We start from the raw sequence: 21859 nt of genomic DNA, 5'->3' as shown, positions 1-21859 counted from the left end.
ACACTGTTATCGTGAAGAGCAACTTCTACTTATTGTTTTCTTGCGTTACTATTGATTTACGCCTGCTAGTTACTATACAGTAGACTCGAGAAGTTACTCGCATGCACATCTCTCAATACCCAAGGGCGGGGCAACACCTATCGATCACTCCGTTGCACGTCATTTCTGCTGCTGCAAGGTACGCTTTGGTTACATGATTATGATTTAAATAGTTATACTGAACACTCTTAATCAGAAACTGAGCTAGTAGCTATGTGCAGGGTAACGTGTGGACGTGCTACTTACAGTGCATCTACTCGCGCTAGCCTGACTCTGATTGATTCCGATATGTGTACATTTAGCTGCATTTGGAGCATGTCCAAGGGTTCTCGTCTTTTGGAAGCTCTGAAAGCCCAGCACAATCTTAGTGATACCACCGCCAACAGTGTTCACAACCCACCCAATCTTCTTGCCTCTCATTGCTGTCGTTGTCGAACAATCCTCCGCATCCCTGGCACTTGTTTTCATCTCTTTCTTCTGTTACTGCAGTTTTTCGTTTGCCTTGGCGTGCAGGTTGCTTTCCTTTTTTTGCTTTTGCCAGTCTTTGCCGTTTTCTTTCATCTTGTGCTTTTATTCTAGAATAAGCCTCATGACTTGTTATGACTTCTCCATAGTATGCCAAGTCTACACGAGCAGATGGCTTTGGCCTTGGTGGTGGAATAGGCGTTCTTGTTTTCTGGAACAACCTAGAGAAGTGGTGTCTAAGCTGAAGTTTGATTGCAGGAGTGGTAGCTGCTGTTGGAGAACGAGGGCACTTGCATGGTGTTCGTGTAGTAACAGCATCTGCTGGACTAATTTTTGCTTGAGGAATGGCTGCAGCTGATGGCTTTGGATATAAACCAGCTCTTTGAAATGCACCTTGAAATTGGTGCGGTTTCATGGATGTGTCTGTCAGCTGTTTAGTAATTTGGGAAAGATTGTTTTATGGATACCTTGTCTCCCTGTTCTTCCGTTTGTAGTCGGTCAGAATTTTCTGCCAATTTTTTTTCATGGGAGCAAACACACCTACATCCAGAGGTTGTAATGCTTGCGTGGTGTTTGGAGGCAGGGTTACGAGAATGATGTTGTATAACTATTTTCTTGCCACATTGATGACATCCAAGTTGATGTGTGAATAGTGGCCATCGAAAAACAAGATCACGCTGGGGCTAGTATCATCTGTGAAGTCTGACTCATCACTACTGTCACTGGCAAGACATGGTTTTGTTGTCATCAGTGTAGTAGATGGCTCTTCATTTGCTGCAATAAGTTTCATCTTCTTGAGCACTGGTATGAAGCCTTTTACAAACCAGCTGTAAAAGTTTTGTCTTTCCATCCACCCGCTGGCTGATACTCCATACATTGCTTCAGTAGGGCCACTAAGGGTCCAGGTATGATAAATGTGCTGAGCTTTATATAGAACATAGGGAGGGATTTTGTCTCCATTGGCATTTCCACCCCAATGGACAGTAATGTGTTCACGTCCACTCCCTGACATGGTCTCATATACAGACTTAGCTCCTCTCCTAGCTTAGCTAGGACCATTCTAGATGAGGGGGCTGTAGCAAAAGCGGTTTCATCACAGTTCCAAATTCTTTTGGACAGCTCTTTCTTACTCAGTTTAAACAACCCAGCCTTCCTGTAGATCTTCTCGACAAATTCCATCGAACCCTCAATTCTGTCTTTGGTCAATGCCTTAGCACGTTTCTTTGACAGATGTTGTGGTTTCCTTTGACTCAGTGCACTCTTCCATCGCTTAAAGAAGCCAACAAACCAGTCAGGACCAGGTAAATTATCAGGAAAAGGATTTTCTCTAGCATTTGCTCAAAGGTAATCTGAGATGACGTTGCTGAGACTTGATCTATCAAGGGGAAACCCCATCTCTTGCAGCACAATGCAACATTGCACTATTTCTCTCTCTTCCTGGTAAGCCAAGACTGTTGGCCGTCCACCGTATCGAGTTTTACTGACTCCCTTGTGATGATCGTGAAGGGTTGAGTAGGGAATGCGTACACAGCTGCCGTCTTCCATACGCTGTCCTGATTTTCAGCAAGATCTTGCAGTGCCTTTCTCAGGGCTTCGTCAGAGAACTTGTTCTTAATTCCTTTAGGTTGATAATGTCGTACCATTATTGCAAAGTAAACGAATAAAGCAGATCAGAACGCAAGCGAAGTAAGTCTACCACTGTGACAATGTGATCGAATTTTGGACTGTAAAGGAAGGGTCACGGTGCGTTTTGTCTGCATCAACGTCTTTAGTGGTAAAGTGGGTTGCACAAAATAGCATTTAGTCTTTTGGATTGTCTCTAACAAGAAAGTTTTTGGACCGCAAGTTCCACTACCTACATCGTTCTCACAACAAACAAGCCGTTTGAGACACAACGGCAAGGACTTAGTGGTTATGTCACTGTCTGCTAAAACCACGAAGGATCGTCTGCTTACGTGCTGTAATAGGAAAGGCGTACGGTTTTCTTATCAAGAACTCTGAGCTGTTTACTGTCACGTGATCGGAGTTAGGTTACGGGAGCCTAATTGGGAACGCCTACTTTCATTTCCGCCTTCTTCAGCAGGTTTCACTTGAAAGCCGTACAGCTGTGCACTGAGTAGCGCATGAACTTGAAGCTTAGTTTTTAGGCTAAACAAGAACTGAAAACTGCAGACTAGAAAATTTCCGTTGTCTAGGTAGAGCTTCTAGAAGACGCGCGTTGAGATATTGATATCTGCGCAAAGTGCCCTAATTGGGAACGGCAGAGTTCTTGACGATCGTGCAGCGGTGGAGTAAGCCAGCGCTACAGCATTACAGAGCATCAATTCTGTATTGTACTGATTGATCGTTAGCTCTCTTTGTCTTTGTACTGTGAGCGTAGGCTCCAATTTCCTCTAGGGGCTGGATTGGCATGTGATAGAGAGAGAAAGGGAGAATCAAGACTCTGAAGGGACTAACATGATGGTATTTGTATTGATATTCAAGTACAAGTTGCGAAACGTCGCAAACGGACTAGTTGGAAGGAACTGTGGCTATGAATTGTTGAAGGTATTCCCACATGCTCCTGGAATTCACCTAGACACTGGCGTGAACAAAAACTAACAGCTTTACTATCATCCAACATTGCAGTAACAAAACTCGCTACAATACTATTATCATGTGGAACCGCTGCTACAACATGCTGTCTTGTAATCTACTTGTTAAATTCAATGACTACATTCTGGACACATCCATAACTGTTCAAGGTCTGGGTACGTTGACAAGTTTGCACAATGGTAATGGTACCACCTCCGGCACTTGTCGCAGCCAATCCAATTTTTCTGCTCCTGTTTGGTGTCCTTGTCATAGTGTGCACCACAGCCATGACATGTGCTCTTAGACTGATCAATGTGAGGACTTTTTGCTACTGTTTTCTTTACTTGTTGTTTAGACTTAGACTTAGCCTTTGACTTTTGCATTTCTCGCTGCTTTAGTCTTTCAATAGCTGCTTCGCTTGTTAGCGCTTCACCATAGTAGCCTGGTTGTAATCTACTTCCTTCCACATTAGCTTTCGTCTCTTGAATTGTTTGGAAGTGTTTCTTAAAAATTTCTGTGACACGTTCTGTTACAGGAGTAGCTGACGAGGGTTGTTCTATAGATGTACCTGAATAGGCTTTCGATGGCTTTAGCTTATCTTCTCTAATTATGCTTCTGTTAAGGGGTGGATGGCAGTGGCACGAAATCCACTTACTAAGTGCTCAGGAAAAAGCTCTCTTTCCACAGCTGACTCAACAAGGATGGAAAACTACGTTTAGAGACCACAGCCTCAAACTTTTCACTTTTGAATTCTTTCAAAAGTCGTGCCCACACATGCTTTACAGATTTAAAAACAGCGACATGTAGTGGTTGAAGGATGTGTGTTGTATGGGGTGGTAGACAAATGATGATAGTATTCTGTTTTACAGCTTCTGTTACTAGCTCTAACGTGGCATGAGAGCCATGGCCATCAAGAAGTAAAACAACAGGAGCTGTCAGTCGAAGAAGCTTTGTTGCTGGTAAAAACATCTGAATGAACCATTCAGAGAACTGAGCGCTTTCCATCCATCCTGAGTTGCTGACACTGAACATGCAACCGTGGGGACCATCTTCCATCCAGCTAGGATTTGTAGTCTTGGCCTTATAGACAACATATGGCAAGACGCGTTCTCCTATCGCAGATCCACAAGCAAGAACTGTGATGTTATCACGGCCAGAACCCGTGCCAATCTCATAGACATCTTTTTGGCGTTTTCGTACTATTACTTTTTTTGATGTAACAGATGTACATAGTCCAGTCTCATCACAGTTCCACAGACATCTCCCCAATTCACTGTATGGTAGAGTCAGAAGACCCTCCTCTTGCAAGATCTTTTCTAGATTGGAAAAGAATTTATCCACTACTTCAGTCGATCCTGCTTTTGCACGCTGGATGGTCAAGTGCTCTGGTTTTTGCTTACTCAAACTTAGCCATCTTGTGAAAAAATTCTTCCATCATTTCTTGCCTGGGAAGCCACTAGGAAATGGATTCTGCATGCCAGAGTCATCGAAGTATTTTTTTATGACACTGCCAACCATGTCACGAGTTGGTGGATGGCCAAAACTTCCAAGGCTTGTAATGCATCGAGCAATAACCTTCTCTTCTAGAGGAGTGAGGGCAGTAGGACGTCCAACGCTGGTGTACTTGACTCTCTGGTGTTTGTGTTTGAATAGGGTGGTGGCGGCACAACCAGCTCTTGCTGATGCTTGTCGGTATGACAATCCCTGCACTTCTACGTACTCTATTGCTTGCTTTATCGTGTCTGGCGCATACGCTCTAACAGAATTGCGCTCTCCAGCCATTTGAACTGCTAATGACTAGCCAACGTATAGCAAACTCCACCTACAGAGCGTGCTTTCGCTGTCGTTGTGGGAACTCTAGTAAATAGGTTTGCAGGTTGCGAGATTTGACTACTCAATGTAGAGGAACGTTTGCCGCTACTTCAAAACAAGACGAAAGACCTCTTGCACACTTGCCTTAGACCGTCTAGGGTCCTATGCGCTTGGAGTATAGATCTATTGGTAGGAGGTGCAACTAATAGATAAGTTGCGCTACTGTATGAGCTGTAGTCATAAATTATTGTATGTATGGACGTTTGCAAAGCTGAACTACACGTCGGACAATCATTTACACAAGAGGATGCCATTCTAGGACGGAATTGACCACATTCACTCACATGGATATGCCGTTTCGGTAAGAAATTGCAATTGATTTGCCACAATTATGTAAAAGTAAGACCCTTTCCTGCGACCCTTTTACGTCAAGCCCAATTGGTGACAGTTATTTCTCTTCCTTTCACAGCAGACCTACTTTAGGCACGCGCTAGATAAGATCGTAGTAGGGAAGACCAAAAGTTTCCAATGCCTGGAAAAATTCTGATGACACAGAAGATATTAGACTACTGGATCACAGTCTTATAATTCTCTTGGAAGGCTTAGTCAACGAGAAACGAACTGTTCCCAATTAGGACACGCCTCGTAGATATCAGTAATGTGAACCTCCCACTCGTTAGCAGCTCTTGTGTCAACACGGTAGATCGCTAGCGTGCCAGCTGCTTAGAGGGTGTAGAGTGAAGATCAAGCTTCAACGCTATGGTTCGTTAGGTGCAGTGAGATTCGTTTTTCAGTAAAGAACTTGAGACACAGGCGGAAGTACGTGTAGGCGTTCCCAATTAGGCGCCCTTACCGTACCCCCGTACTCACTCAGGCCCACTGAGTGTCAGACGCATGCGCAGCATTGGCTAGCTATGGAAGACCTGCTATTGGAAAGAGCTAGGTGTCTGATAGACAGAGAATCTGCTCTGTCTAGTGACATTCGGCGAATTCTGTGTGAAACTTCATATGCTGAGGGTGTTAGTAAAGTACACCTCGAAGACGAACATTTCGATTTCTCGGTCATTGCTAGAACTTTGTTTCTTCGCGGTAATTGCAAGAATGAGCCGCAGTGACATTTATCTCTGTTTGCTTAAACGGTGACCGTTTGCAGATAAGAGTGAGCTCGCGAACCAGCATAATGATGTTTGTTGGTCTGGTTTGGCTCGCTCTCTGCTGCCGTATATTGAAGCTGCTCACGGATACGTGAGTCGAGCGAGAATGGAAGAAATTCGTGCACAGGTTTTGCCATTTGTTCGTTGGACGGGCAAGGACAAGGTCTTTCCTGTATTTTGTAATTAAACTTGACAACATTTTAGAATCATCTACCTGTAGCTACACCAGCATGTTCAAATCATGTATTGTATTTGAATTTGCATATATGTTTGGTGTGTGTCTGACTTTGCTATAATTATTTGCTAGAGGGCGTTTGTTGTTTATTATACTGAATGTTAAAATTATACCTAAATTGCTTTAGGTGTTCGAACAGTGCATTCAGTATGTCAAATCTACTGATTCCAATGAGTTTCTGTTGTGTTTACTCCTCTGGACTGCTTCACTAGAGCGAGCTCTGGGAGATGTATGTACTGACTATATTGAACTCTACAAGATTAATTAATTGACTTCTGTGTGCACATTGTGTAAATGTTGTGGTTCTGCAGGTTTATGTCTCTATATCAGGAGGTATACATTTTCAAGTCTTATAAATACTAAAGGCTTCAGTGCACTTTTGGTGATCTTTTTAGTGTCGAATTAATTCTTGGGACATGTTTGGTGGTAGTGTGCTTAGAGTAGTTTTTCACTGTTATAGCTTCACAGTGCCCTCCTCTTTTGAAAGATCTTCTTTGTACCACTGAATTGGAGCAAGTATTTGGAAGGCCAGCAGTGTGAAATCAATGCATTCTAACTGCTTGATATCAAATATTATATGTATATGCTGTTTGTGTAGATGTGCTGTCTGAAAGCAATAGTTGGATCACCCACTGGCTTTAATTTGAGAAATATTGCTTGGCACGGCTTTTTTTCAGCAGCTGAATTACAATGCCAGTGATTTTACTACAAACATAATTGCCAATGACAAGACATTTTGCTTATTGCATTGTTTTGTGTGTTGAAGGTTTGTATCATTTTTATTGATCTTGATTGCTTCACTAGGACATTTATTAGAAGCAAGTGTGTAAGATAATGCTATGCCATCAGCACAAGATTATATTGATTGGCATCTTACATTAGATGAAATGCAAGTTGGTTTGATGTAGCAGCTAAGTATTTATTGCAGCTGAAGAAATCTTGTGTTTAAGATACGTCATCGAGATCTTGTGTCATATGTTGACAAGGTTGATGTAGTCTCTACTGCAGTTCCACGTAAAAGTTATCAGCAATATTGAGGTGCATTATCTCATATCTGATATGTGTCTATAGCAATCCATGAAATGGAATCAGAGTCACTGATTACTATTATGAGAAATTCTGAGATTTTCCCATCTCGATTCGAAGATACCTTCATTTACTCCATTGGACTACTCAAATCTGACAGGCAGTCATATAACAGTTTCGTGAAGACTACATAGGGTAGAGTCATTTCTTGTGTTTGTAATTATAGACATTGGATTTGCATGGTTCTGTTGCTACCACAACTAGAGCACGTTTTGAGGCGCCTGTATGCAGTTGTCAATGATTGTTCAGAGCGTGTTCTTACTGCTAAGGTAAGTCTACGTGAATCTTACTCAAGTTACTGGTTAATTATGAAGTAGAGAATGTAACCAATTGTTTTCTTTTATTAATTTATGCAGTCGTCTGTTTTATACACAACGTTGGATGAGGTATGATATTTTGAACAATATCAAGGTGTAATTAAGTAAGTCAGATACCTATTTTGTATTATGGTGTAGATTTTGTGCCCACTTGTTACCAATATGAAATCAAACCAACTAATGTCAATACTGAATTCAGCACAGCTGGTTAGTATGTGTAGTCTGTTAATTAGCAAGTAATACATGTACAGTTGCAAGTGGTTGTCTTGAGAGTGGAGCAGTATCTCATGTCTTCTTGAAAACAAACTCGTGATTTACTACCATGCTATCCCACAATCTGTGGCATGCCACTGACTTTATGGCAAGGTTTAAGACTGCTGTTGTGTTGAAGGGCAGATCAACATAATCATTCCAAGGAAGTTTGTATAGTTAGAATAATCTAGCATATCTCGATTTGGGACTTTTTACACAGCAACCTTGTGTTAGCTTACATCCAACCAAATCAAATGCCTGTGTTAGGACAAAGCTACTTATGAGATGCAACAGCAGTCTTCTTCCTACTGCAAAAGAAGCAGAAATTAATCACACAAACATGCTACTTGCACCACTGTACTTTCAGGTTTGATACAGTCTCACTGAGGAAGTCAGACTGCAATTAATGCTGGCTTTTTTCAACACAATACGGCTTGCATTTTTGTCTAACTTTTGCAGGCATCTGTGGCTTATTTGAGTATATCTGTGTCTTTCCACACTGTTGCCTCATAACATGCACGTTCTTCTTTGGACATCCTAACATAGGTCAATCGATAACAATTATCTAGGTGTCTTGATATATTGTGGCATTTCTTCACTTATAACTTGTGTGTCGATTTAGTTGCAATCTGCCAATGGTCAGCAGCACATTATAATGTGAGATAACACTGATGCATGTGAGCAGGGCTATTAGTTTTAGGTCAGTTGTGGTATAACTGCCTGGTCTGGGCACTGTAGTAGCTAAGAATTTTACTATGGACAATCAGCTATTAAATGTCTTTTCCATGTCGGTAGCATTGATGCAGAGCAAACTGCACCTGTTCACTCAAGCAGAGGCATTTAGAAATAGCAAGGTTTAAACTAAACTTCTAAAGACATTCTATGATATTGGCTCACGTGGCCAAGACATTTCAATGTTTGTGTTAATGTTTCACTAGATGAAAAGGTTGATGGTCTGTGTGTGTGTGTGTGCACGTGCCCGCGCACGTGCACACATGCACACTTGCATGTTTTGTGCTTTTATATATAGTTGGCACAAGTGGCTCTTATTGTTTACTGACTTATCATGTCTCACTTTGACAGAAGCAAATTTTTGATTTGCTTACTTATCCCGAAGGACTTCGACTGAGGGACAAGCTGAGTCATGGGGAGGTGGATATTTTTAGTCTACCAGTCCAACTGACCAACTTTGTTGTCACCATACTTGTATCAGTATGCTATCAATGGATACCAAAGGCAATGAAACTGTCTTCTCAGTATGTAAGTTACTGACTGATTAGATTACAACTGTGCATATAATGTATTGCAGTGGAATTTATGTTGTTTTGTTTGAATAGTTTGGAGCATCTGCTGAAGCAGTTTTAGCAAGCATGGACAGCTATGGAGTTTTATTTCATCCAAGTGCATTTCTCAAGCGACAGGTTATCTTGGTGTGATTTAGGGCACGTCTCCACTAGGGCTTAAACATGCTTAAAACCTGTTTAAGTCTGAACATGTTTAAGAAGTGTTAAACCTGTTTAACTGCAAACCTAAACAGCTTTGCTAAACATGTTTCAGAGGTAGTTTAGCGAAAGTAGTTTAGGTTTAACAGTCACGTGATAGTAATGTGAGTTCCACGACAATGGATGATGCTTCTTTCGTGCTGTTCTTTCTCTTTCTTTGGAGACCATTGGAAGAAGACAATGTCAGAGACGACATAGACTGATGCAGAGTGTTCGGAGAGAGTGATTTCGGCGAAGAGTGTCTCTAATTGTTTTCAAGACGACCAGAAGACTTTATCCGACTGTCTGGTGCACAAGAAATGAATTCGCATGGTTTAAGAAAGTCCTGAATAATTAGTTTAATAGTCCGGATAAAATGGACAAGTGGAGACACTGTCTAGCTAAACATGTTTAGAGTTTAGACATGTTTAACGTTAAACATGTTTAAAGAGCCCAAGTGGAGACACAGTCTTAGATACATTAACTTGTGTAGTTAATACCAATATTTATGCAGATTTTCAATGCAGTTTTGAAAGGCGAATGTTTGCAGGAAGTTGAATTGCCAGATGACAGTACTCCTCATGCATGCTTGCAGTACATGTAACTGCCCGCTATGCATCACGGCATTTTTAGACCAATTTGTTTGTGACTGATATGTTATCTGCAGTGTTGATGGTAACACACTGATGGCATGTGTCATAGACACTAGTTGCCACAAAGTTGAAGACTTAAGCCTGTGTGCATTAGAGATCACTAAGACCAAGTGGACGTAAGGCATGCATTGTTTGTTGAATGCACACTAGTTTACTCTTATTTTGTATTTCTAGTTATTATATTGGTGGCTTAGATCACGTTGTTAACTGGTTAAAGTCAGCTGATTTGCCATCATTGTACCCTACTAGAGAATCTCTTGAAGTTGTGGGAATTTTGAGAAGAGTGATGGATCACTGGTCATGTTCAGTGGCACAGGTTGGTTAATTGGTTGCCACACTAATCAGGTCAAGTATGTATGAAATTCAAATTTGACTTGAGTCATGTAGTGTTGGGCAAGTACACAAATGTGACAAACTAAAAATTTTTGTTATGGTGTGCTTTTAACACTGCTTGACAGATAACAATTTGCATCTGCAGATAAAATGCTTGCTTGTTTTTATCCTTTCAAGAATGCATGTGGAGTTACACTGTTGTCATACTTGAGGCAGTTTTGTAATGTTTCATGGTATGTGTTTGCTTGAATGTCATTGACTTGGTGATGGCTGCAAAGGTACACTGTGTGTGTGTGTGTGTGTGTGTGTGTGTGTGTGTGTGTGTGTGTGTGTGTGTGTGTGTGTGTGTGTGTGTGTGTGTGTGTGTGTGTGTGTGTGTGTGTGTGTTCTTAGATTGTTCACTTTGGAAAGCAGAGAAAGAGCCAGTGGTGTAAAAGAGAACTAAGATCAAGACAGAGGCACAATTATGAAAGTTTCTGTAAAAGGTTATTTGGAATTATTCTTTTATGTAATTACGTGAATTAGTTTGTGTAACTTAGTTTTCCCATGCTGTGTTTACTATTACATTGCTTACTTCTTGACGTGTGTCTTAACCTTTGTGCCATGATGGACGGCTGGATACCTGATGTTGATTCTATAAGGTGCAGTGTATAATTTGATATACATGTGTATTCTGTGGACAAGTCTAGGTGTTTGCAGGTGTGTCAAGAGTAGTTTGCAATGTGCTGAGAAGCTTCACATACATACAAGCAGTAGTGCCAACAAATGGCATGAAGCATGTGCTCTTTTCACTGTATTTCAGGAAAACTTGGAGAGGCAGAAACAAACCCAACTGAAGAAACGTGATATTTAATCTAAGTGGTAGTGCATGGACAAAGAGAAGTACAATCTCTTAACTGCCACGCTGTTACCCTATAGCATGGATACGCGAAGTGCAGTGTAACATGTATTTTGATTCAAGTACAGTTTACATGTATTTGATTCAATTCTTACCTTACTTTAGAACTTCTCAGTAATTGTTGATTTACTTACGATCACTTTGCCTAGCACTAAGAATGTGGAGGTGTACAGTTTCAGAATGCCAGTAGACACATGCAGAGGTTCCTCTCACTTGCCAATGCTATCATTGCTGTATGTGTACTAGTGACATGAATGATATTAGTTTGACAAAATGATTGGTGTGCTTTCATTATTGAATAAATTTGTTTTGCAGTGTACAGTACAGACTATCTACAATTACAATAAAATGTGCTTTGTTTCATTCTCACTTTCGAGGCCTTGTACTGTAGAACTGTGTACCCTAAATTAAGTAAACTAGTTGTACGGTATCCGTATACGCCTCGCGTTCGTGAGTAACACGTCCGACGGAGTTTTCAGACCGTCTACTGAAACGCCGAGTCCTAGCTAGACAATATGTATTTGTTGAAACCCTAGCTGTCATGGAAGTAAACATGCAAACTTCCTAGTAGTCTAGATTACGTACATAGGCCTGGTATAGGTAGTCGTCGTTTTGCGATCGTGATCAAGACAATTGAAATGTGCAGTCTGGGTATGGAATCGGTTCCGTTGTGACGACAGTGGTATGGTATTTACTGACATAGAAATTGATATCCGCTAACATTGACTATCAACAGTGTTAGATGGAGCAGAGTGTAGTAAATGATTGATCATACTGACGTGTGAATAGTTGACTGTAGGTAGCAGCATTCAACTCCTGAAGGTGTTTCTTGGTTGTCACGTACACACAGTCCCTAGCTACAATACAAAAGAATGGGGCGACGAAAGTTCATGAAGCGTTTTTGCGGCAGTTTGGTCACTTGCACGAATCGTTCTTGAACTCACCTGTAGTCGGACACGGAAACGATATTTTAAGGTAGGTCCTATCATGAAACGTGGTCGTGGGAGGAGAAATTTGAGATTTGTGTGTACACACACACACACACACACACACACACACACACACACACACACACACACACACACACACACACACACACACACACACACACACACACACACACACACACACACACACACACACACACACACACACACACACACACACACACACACACACACACACACACACACACACACACACACACACACGCCACACACGCACGCACGCACGCACGCACACACACACACACACACACACACACACACACACACACATACCAAAAGCCTCGATATAGACCCATATAGGACCACGCCCATTTCTATTGTGCGACCCGGATTAGAAGCCTCGCTACCCTCGGCAATTAATTAATTAAGAAGTGTGAGTGAAGTTTCCGCAGAAATCTACAAATTTTTTTTGGCATGGTAAATCATTAGCGGCTCACGTAGATGACCAATTTAGCAGTAGACTTGCCATCACTTGCCAAGAGTGATATTGCAGTGAATAGTAATATAATTAGCACCGCAAGTGTGAGCTTTGGTCAAGAAATGTTTCCATGTTACTCCAACTGTTACAGTGCAGTCCTGTACACAGGTAGCCAGTACGTGAAACTATGCAATGCCTATTAGACTGTCGACCACGTGATGCTTCACGAAGGAAGTGGGTGGATCGCGAAACCACGTTTCTCTTGATTGAACCAGGACATGCCTAAGACGATCTACCGAATTTTGACTCTGGGCAAGTCAGGAGTTGGTAAGACGTCACTTCTTGAAAGCATGGTGTATGGACGTGTTTTCAAGACACGCCCTCCTCCACCGACAATCGAGGACATCTACGAATGCACTATCGAGACGGAACACGGAAGTAAGGAGCGTGTGCATATTTACGACACGTCTGGACAGTCGGGCGTCATGGACGACAAAATGAAGCAGCGCTATTTCTCGTCGGCTGACGGTATCGTCTTGGTGTATAGTTGCAACAATTGTAGAGAGTCATTTACCTACATCAAAGACATGAGACAACAGATAGAGGCAATGAGAGGAGAACATATGCCCATGGTAGTTGTAGGGACAACAATGGATTCAGGAAGAGAAGATAATGGAGAGTCTCGGTCTGTTGCCATCTGGGCGCATACTCAATCATTACAGCACTACCGGGTAGCTCTAGAAAAACGGCTGGCGATATCAGAACCCTTTGTGTGGATTATGTCTAGAATTGCAGCCGGAGGAAAGCGATTTTTGCCGAGGAAGAACTGACTGTCATTAATAACAATGACGAGTCATTTTTGTATAGATGTCTTGTGCGATCTATTTATATATCATAGGATATCTAATTAGTTATGGGTGAGCTGTTATTTTACAAATAGTATTTTGTTTATTACAAATTGTGTTTACTCGTGTTTAATTAATTTATTGAATTAACTTAATTAATTAAGATACTCTACTGTCTGTTTCCCATAAGAGTGAACTTTGAAAATTATCAATATCTCCGCTGTTTTTTGAACTTCCGCGATGATCTCGGTATACGTATCGTTAGAAACCGCTAGGTCTGGCATTTCTGTTTATCAAATTATCTAAGCCTTTCCTCTAAACAAAACGGAAGGATAATACTTTTGCATATCAAAGACAAACGGGTGGAGCAATGGTTATTATCCAATTATCTTGTAAGACCAACCGATCAGCAACTGGAACCATTTAAGATAATTGGTGTAACATGGTCCAGCTGAAGGTGTGACCTATACTTCAGTACTCACTTCCGGGGAATAGAATCAAGTTAGGCAGTAGTGATTGATGCATCTATCAACATGTAGTCATGCAGACTCGACGAACGCTTCTGAACTTAAAATTACCATAGTATACTTACGGCCTTTATTAATCCTAGGCGTAGCGAGGATCAGAGTTGTCGTCTCACCGAAAGTAGCAACTCGCGGAAATACCGACTGGACGGAAATACCGATTCCACTCGACGACTCGACGGAAACGACCATGTAAACAACTTTGGAATGTCTAGCTATACTATAATAGCGTGCGTTCACTGGTACAGTGTACAGCGCTCATGTAATCTCGACATATGTAGTTGTTTATATGGTTGTTGGAGCTTGTTCGCCAGTCTCATGCAGGACGTTCTAATTTTGATTACTATCCTAGATAACTTTCGAGTGTATATTCAAGGCCATAGCGAAGCCTGCGACAAAGCACCCAAGTGATTTACGGTTTGATGCTAGGACTGCCTGTCCTTTCTCAGCCACCTGTATAAAATCCTGAGCCATCTGTATAAGTTACAATGTCTGTTACTAAATTGTCTGTGTGGTTCTTATTTGTTGTTACTCCAGAGAGTTCTGTGTCCTATTTGGATGCGAATTGAAATATATTATTATTAATTATTATAAACAAGTTTTGGGATGCTTGTGTCTGTAGTGACGTGCACGTGGTGTTAATTAATTTGTGCATGCTTGCAAAGTACAAAGTACATTTGCAGCAACTGTTTGACTGTTGCTAACCCTAGGCGTTGTTGCGATTGGAGTACGTACACGTGTGCCTCGTTGTTGCTCGAGGCTAACTAAAATCAATCGTTGTGTGTTCTAGGAACACGCCTAGGTAAGTTTCCTGCTTTGCAGTGCGTTTGGAAACACATTGCTAACTCTACTGTACAGCCAAAGTACCCGGAACTGGAAAGGGGTCAATAATTTCTCGTCGCCTATAGGGTTCATGCAGCACTGTTATCGCTCTCTTTCATTGAGATAGCTAAAGGTGTTGATATGTATTGCGTGCCTACTAGAACCAAAGCGTTGTTCTACAGCACTGACAGCGGTAGCCCTAGAGGAATTCTCTAGGAATGCTCAGTACACGTACTCCAAAACTAACGCTTACAAATTTGGTTTCTTCTCTGAATTCCCGTAGATATGATGAGTCTAGGCTGCTAGTAAATATAGCTCTGTGCCCCATAAGTAGTAGCGTGAATTCGCTGTGCATGAATTTATTGAATTTTAGTGAGTTCATGGTGAAATCGAAATGTGTTGAATTCAGCGGTGACACGGGCAAATTTTGCTGTGCCGAAAATAGCATTTCGGGTGAAATTTGTCTTTGTTACCGCTGAATTCATTATGACGGATTCCGATTCACCAAGAACTCACATTAAAATTTAATGTCTAAGGCGAAATTCACTCAAATTCGCTGTCTTCGCCCAAATATTGGTTAATGGTTCAAGTGAATTTTCTGCGAAAATGGCCAAATTAACTGAGGACATCGTCGAATTCGCACGGAGACGACTAGACTATGGATTAATGTACGTTCTATAATAGAAATTTGCAATACTTCAACTCTAGGAAATCAACAAATTTCGTAGATTCCAAGAATTTACTAACTTAGTATCGCTTAAACGTGCACGCGGGTATAGCTCTCTAGCCGTATCTCTATAGCAAGATATTGTCGCCGTTGTGTATCGTCCCACTCGTTCACCTCCGCGTGCAGCTCAAAAGTCGACTACTGTAGCCATGCAATCAGCCATCGTAAATCAGCGTCACATGTGAAACAATCCTGCAGCACCGCCGGGCGTCGTATCTAGAGAGAGGCGCGTCTCGCGTACTACGCGCCATTATGTCAAGTCCTCAGGTTGCTACATCACGTGCGCTAGCTGAGGGCCATGAGGTTTCACACATGTTTTTGGAGTGCAGGACAACAACATGTGTGAAACCACATGATCCTATGCACACGTGATTGCTAGCGCACGTGGCGTAGCAACCTATCGCGAAGGACTGGGCGCAAGTCTAGCGCGCCATTACATTGGATCGAAAGCGGACCTGCACAGCTGAGCTACACAGATGAACAGGCGGTTTGTCCGAACTTCCGAACTCCCCCCAGCCTACGGGCCTGAAGATCCAAATACAATCTTAAATATCATCTTAGAAATCAATTGGAACGATTCGATCTCACCAAGGCTGAGAAGAGGATGGTCGCGATAAGAAATCGACAGATAGAGAAAATATGGTATAGTCTCCACCAAAGGAAACTCATCAAATTGGAATATATTTTACCTAAGATATTCGCGCAAATGGATCGAGCTTCCAGCAAACCCAAGGATGTACACCCACCGCCCAAAAGACTCTAATCATACAAGAAACTATAGAACACTATCGAAGATCTCATCCAAGGGTGGTGAGGTCGTCTATGGGCACTCAACTATTGAATGTATCAGGATATCTTTCCATTTAACCAACGCTCATCGACCCTTTTTCGTATTATTTTCTCGGCACGAAACAGGTCTTGGGGCATCTTTTGTAACTCTGGTTTGTAGAAGGAGCTCTCTATAATCTCTCCCTTTCAGTCTTTGACCTTGTAAGTCACCGGGTTGGTGTTTGTATTTCGACGATCTCGAGGACTTCTTCTGTCCAATTGGGTGTGTGTCCTTTTTCAAAGGTCGTCTTCTTTTGAACCAGATCACCAATTTTTAATTTTGAGTGTTTTAATCACCATACTCACGCGCACGCGCACACACACACACACACACACACACACACACACACAGACGATTCCAAAAGATGGATTCGTTTTTCTGGCTTTGGTGGGCGTCATTGTAATTTGTATAGATCTGTGATAGGAGGTATTGTATTGTTTCAACATGGTATCCAAAACGTCCATATATCTATAGGTGTTGTTGGCCGAGAAATACTTCCACACCCTTGTTTTCAGGGTCCGATTAAATCGTTCTGCCACCACCACTTTACCCTCATTGTAGGTACGAATACCTGTGAATATTATTTTCTTCTAACCAACGATCCATGGTCCTATTGTAAAACTCACCACTACGATCTACCCACAAGTTCCTGGGTTTGAGAGGAATGATCGAATCCAAGGCCTCTACGATGACTTTGCCCGTTTTATCTCGTAGAGGAATCGACCGCGTGTACTTGCTGAACACGCCGATGACGTTGAGAAGATACTTGACTTCGTCGTTGTATTTTGAGAAAAAGACTGCATGTCGACGAGATCCGCAGACCACGTGTCGTCCACACCTCCAACCCTGACACGTCTCGTCGGAAACCGACGTTGTGAGGGTTTATGGAGTTCTCCAGCGAGTTGTTCCGTCCACACTATTTTACCTAAACCCATCGTGTCTGGTAGACGCAAACCATTCTGACTCCACTACCAACTATCCCTTTGAGTAGTGGTGGCACGATAAGTGGTATATGAGATATAATTCCACCCAATCCACGACCCTCGGTTTCTTTTCTCGACATAAATCTGGATTTATTGTTTCCACACGTCAATCTCAGCACTATCCTACCGTTCTTTGTCCGCATAGAAATCGAATTCAATTATGGTGTCTTTCTTTTACACCTCACACAGTACGACACCATGGTGCTATATATACGTCTACATTAAGAATCCTCTACCACACAGTGTTCATTTTCCAACGACGGGACTTGAGTAAAATCAAGAAGAATATCTTGCATGGAGCGTCTTTGCCACCGATAAATAATAAAATATAGGCAATAGTAGCCACACAACACGCTATTTATATCTTGTAGCATACTCGAGTTGTACACGATGCCTTTTCCCATCTTTTGCATCCGGAGGGCACATCCCAAAATCATCAAAATATTTCACATCTTGACCCCATCATTGTAGATGACCACCCAATGGATGCCATTACCATCAAAATAATCTTTGAGGTTGATGACTAGAGACTCGGACTTGTGGGCTAGGGTGTCTTTACTGTACGTTTCTCTATAGTTACCTACCCCGCGTTTCTCGAGTATCTTATCCATCTGTAAATTGATTAGAGATTTCAACGCTTTCTCTTTTTCCACCACCCACAGAGCCGGATAACATGAATCCTTCTAAAGTTTGCCTGCCCTGCCGGCTCCACCATCGATACCCAATGCACTCGTTATGAGAGGTGCCCCTAGGCCGGCCAACAACGTGCCCAGAAATCCACCCTGCTTGGTACCAGCCTTTCTTCTTCTCTTAGGTTTCGCACCATCACCACTGGTAGCTTTCTTGGTGGCTCCAGAGATAGCATCCGATGCTGCGGCAAATCCTAGAGTGCCGAGCACCGAGGGGGCAAGTTTGAGGATTTTAGGTGCAAATTGAGTTATTATCCAGCCGATTGCTCCTTGGTTTTTAGCGATCTGCGACTTAGAGAGTTTCAAATCAATGTTCCGTCGCTAAGGCTTTGCCTTTGTGATCTTGTTGTATTGAATCCGGGTTATATTCAAGACATCACCTCCCGGTAACCGAGAGTGAGATAATCGTAGGCTGTAGCCCGTGTGTTTCTGAAGAGCATTTCGTAACGCTTCCTTCTGACTGCCCGTCAGAGTGAACCCAAACTTGACGTAACTCATGGCTATATCTATAGGTTACATTAGACGATCACATTCATCTTACCGCTCACCCCTTCCAACGTCATGTATCAATCACTCAATATCACGCAGTAGATGTAATACGCCGAATCGTCGTCGTTTGCCAGGTTTCTAAAATTGCTCGCCAATTGCCATCGTATTTCGAGGTCGGCCGCGGCCATCTTCAACCTTTCTCCGTGCTTGGACGCGTCGACGTGTATGATCGGGTAGATTTCAGAATATACGCCCTCGAGCAATTTCTAGAGGCTTCGGCAAAGTTTGTTTCGATCTCTCTGACTGGGTATTGTCTGCTATTGACCCACATGTTCAACCGTGTCAGCTTGAAGTTGTCGAAGACTTCGTTGTTCTGGAGTTGACTCTCATCCCGCTCGACGGACGCAAACGCAACAAAGACATGTCGAGGAAGTTGCTCGCTGGCAACGCTGGTGACTCTCCAAGTGGGGCTCAATTTGGCGGCTCTAAACTGATTTCTGTACAGGCTACCTGTATAAATATATACTTTATCGCTCAAGTCCAAAGATAAAGAAGGAAAGAACAATTCTGCTGACTTCAAGACCTACTGGAGACGTCGGTTTTCCGTTACACTGCAGAAACTAAATGCTCGTGTGATAATGAAAAACTAAACATTGTTTAAGGTGGTTCCATTTTAGATGATGAACTCAGGCGTGTCCAGGCACGCCCACATTAGTTTCTTAAGTTAGAGTTTAGGTTTGAGTTTAGTTGACATTTTATGTAGTTTGCCGTATCTATCGAATGTCATTGTACTAGAGAATTGAATATATCTAATAAATATATATATATATATATATATATATATATATCACTCTCAAAGAATGGAGAACCCTTGGGAAAATTCCCGTATCTCGGCCAGTACGCCCCCTACACCGTTGATAAACATATTATTCGAGAGCACGTGACTAGTTGGAGTCAGATCTCTGGACAAATTAACTCTATTGATCCTGGGTTAGTAGATGCAGCATGCTTTCAAAAAGAGACTTCTCCCATGCATTACCGACAAAGAATACCGCCAGTAAATGACACCCACGAGACTAGTTGTATTAATTATAGTTGTTATTTTCGTCGTCTCGTAGGAGGACCTCTTCACTGTCTGAAGAGTCCTCTACACCTACCAATCTCTCTACCACTTGTTCTACCACGCCATCTGACATTCTGTAATGGTTTTCCACTTTCTGGATGACGTGGTCGACACACTTCTTCTATTTCGCCGCCGTCACATTTTCAACGTCTTCTCTGGCCAATTTGAATGGCAGAAAACTGTTGCACAGGACAGACCCTGACGTCCTACAGTAGATAGATAGTAAGCAGTGAGGGCTGGGTAGCAACCATTGCTCTAATTGCTGATTTATCGATTGTTAGTATTACAATCCAGGATAATAGCAATATTGTTGTTTCCACCCTATATGTCTTATCTGGTAACCACATTTCCCACGGGCTCTCCATTCTTTGAACGGACTTTAGAGACTACGCTGCGCATCCGCAACCAACTGAGCCTCCAACTGCGTCCACACGGAGAGCGACGGTCGAACTTTAGGCATCCATACGGACAAATGCTCGATGTAAAATGTACCCGCAGCCGCAGCGGCAGCTCTATGAATATAGTTGTCGGGCGAAGTTCTGTCTATGGTGTAGCTATGCTTCACTCCCATCATAACCGTGTCGATATCCCGATGGGTCCTAACACGGCATTCAAGGATAGGAACATGGTGCCGATTTTGCACCGGCCGTGATCTCCTGCCTATACTGCGAAATCCCATGTTGTACTTGGGGTATTGGGAAAGTCTAGAGCTCTAAACTTTGCTCCGGTTATATCAACACTGTCTCCAGCGAAGTTGAGGGCACCCTCACTACGTATACGAGCGGTGGCGAGTAACAGGGTGGCTCCCGGAACACTAAACTCGTTGGGCTCCGCACCACCCTCGGCGGTATCGCGATACGACAGCATATTGGTCGCCGTACTTCTGCCGTAGTCGTCCAAGAATTGGACCAAATTCATAATCATGCTGGCTTGAGGTAGGTAATGATTGACGTCCTCGACTAGGTGGCCGTCGATTTGGTATTAGATAGGTCGAAAGAGCGACCAACCGTTATTGACGAGTGTAACGACATAGGTGGCGGCGTAATCATTACCATCAGCTTTGACCAGTTTGCCTCGGACTTCGAGTACCGCTTTGTGAGGAAGCAGATCTTCATCCAGATCTCGGGTCTCTATCTTGTGTTTCCAAGCTTTCTCGTGTTGCTGGAATCGTTGGGAAAGATATTCGATGTATTCAACTCGGTAATCGAGTCGTCCTCGACGGGAGGCTCAAACACGTGTAAGTAAGGCGATACAATCTTCGACGTTTCCATCACTATACAGTGGCGACGGAACTGGGGGGGCCGTGGGGGCACGTGCCCCCACAAAATGCTCTCCGTTATCCATGTCATCTTGGCTGGTCATCACCGTGGAGACGTTAATGAAAGAAGACTAAGCTATTTTGGTAAAATCTAAGTATGTTTTATGTTGCTTAGTATTCCTAGGCATAGAGTTAGCAGTGTTCTTGGATTTCTATGGCCTGACAAACCGTTGTGCCCCCCCACTCAGCAGAGGCTTCCTTCGCCTATGCTATATCACAGGTTACCTGGAAATCACTTTAATCGTTTGACACCACTATATACCCGCGATTATATTACTCAAGATAGCACGAGATTGGCTGTCGACGAGTTCTTTACACGCTTTTGCAGGACTTTTCGGACCTGTGAATTGTAAGTCAGTGTCTTGATCTTTCCTGTTGTAGAGATAGTGCATGATGTAATAGCGGGTGTTGGGCATGCGTAGCGTTGTCGTTCTAGCAATGGACGTTGCTCTAACCGTTACTCTATAACACTATACTCATTACACTGGTGACAGACGTGGAATGAGCAACGAGCACGTCGAAGTGTAGCCATCTCGATCTATAGTATCTCAAGCAAACAGTATTACGGTTTCGGCCAAACGTCGTTAAAAACACGCTGAGTATTCTAGTAAGTACTAACGACATCAAATTGTCAGAGCAGTCTGTCCAGACTTCTTTAATATTACGCACCTCGATCCTTTACAGTCTTCACATGAAAATTTGACAAAACGAGCAATCCGGGCCGGGGGAATCATGCAAATTGCTGCCAGCCTGCTCCTGCATGCATGGTCTTATCTATCAGTCAAA

The 21859-nt window shown here is 42.6% G+C and overlaps 3 protein-coding genes across 3 annotated transcripts; 2 read left to right on the top strand and 1 right to left on the bottom strand.

Annotated features, from left to right (window-relative positions):
• Positions 1 to 224: 224 nt before the first annotated feature.
• Positions 225 to 1004, bottom strand: LOC134180439 (uncharacterized). Its single transcript, XM_062647584.1, has one exon. The coding sequence runs from the start codon at positions 917 to 919 to the stop codon at positions 404 to 406; it is 516 nt and encodes a 171-aa protein (XP_062503568.1). The 5' UTR covers positions 920 to 1004; the 3' UTR covers positions 225 to 403.
• A 4767-nt stretch (positions 1005 to 5771) lies between these two features.
• LOC134179570 (endoplasmic reticulum membrane-associated RNA degradation protein-like) lies at positions 5772 to 11438 on the top strand. Its single transcript, XM_062646507.1, has 21 exons — positions 5772 to 5979; positions 6044 to 6207; positions 6407 to 6508; positions 6591 to 6612; positions 6740 to 6813; positions 6878 to 6975; positions 7046 to 7101; positions 7162 to 7172; positions 7230 to 7293; positions 7351 to 7468; positions 7532 to 7634; positions 7722 to 7751; positions 7821 to 7889; positions 9018 to 9194; positions 9272 to 9355; positions 9930 to 10015; positions 10083 to 10184; positions 10243 to 10384; positions 10795 to 10886; positions 10941 to 11042; positions 11101 to 11438. Exons 1-21 carry the CDS (start codon positions 5805 to 5807, stop codon positions 11252 to 11254), a joined length of 2025 nt encoding a protein of 674 aa, XP_062502491.1. The 5' UTR covers positions 5772 to 5804; the 3' UTR covers positions 11255 to 11438.
• Positions 11439 to 12955: 1517 nt separating this feature from the next.
• Positions 12956 to 13727, top strand: LOC134180276 (NF-kappa-B inhibitor-interacting Ras-like protein 1). Its single transcript, XM_062647393.1, has one exon. The coding sequence runs from the start codon at positions 13003 to 13005 to the stop codon at positions 13552 to 13554; it is 552 nt and encodes a 183-aa protein (XP_062503377.1). The 5' UTR covers positions 12956 to 13002; the 3' UTR covers positions 13555 to 13727.
• Positions 13728 to 21859: the final 8132 nt, after the last annotated feature.

Source organism: Corticium candelabrum, chromosome 5 (genome assembly GCF_963422355.1).
Source record: "Corticium candelabrum chromosome 5, ooCorCand1.1, whole genome shotgun sequence".
NCBI lineage: Eukaryota > Metazoa > Porifera > Homoscleromorpha > Homosclerophorida > Plakinidae > Corticium > Corticium candelabrum.
Note: the sequence above shows the minus strand (reverse complement) of the source record. Positions and strands in the feature narration are given on the sequence as shown.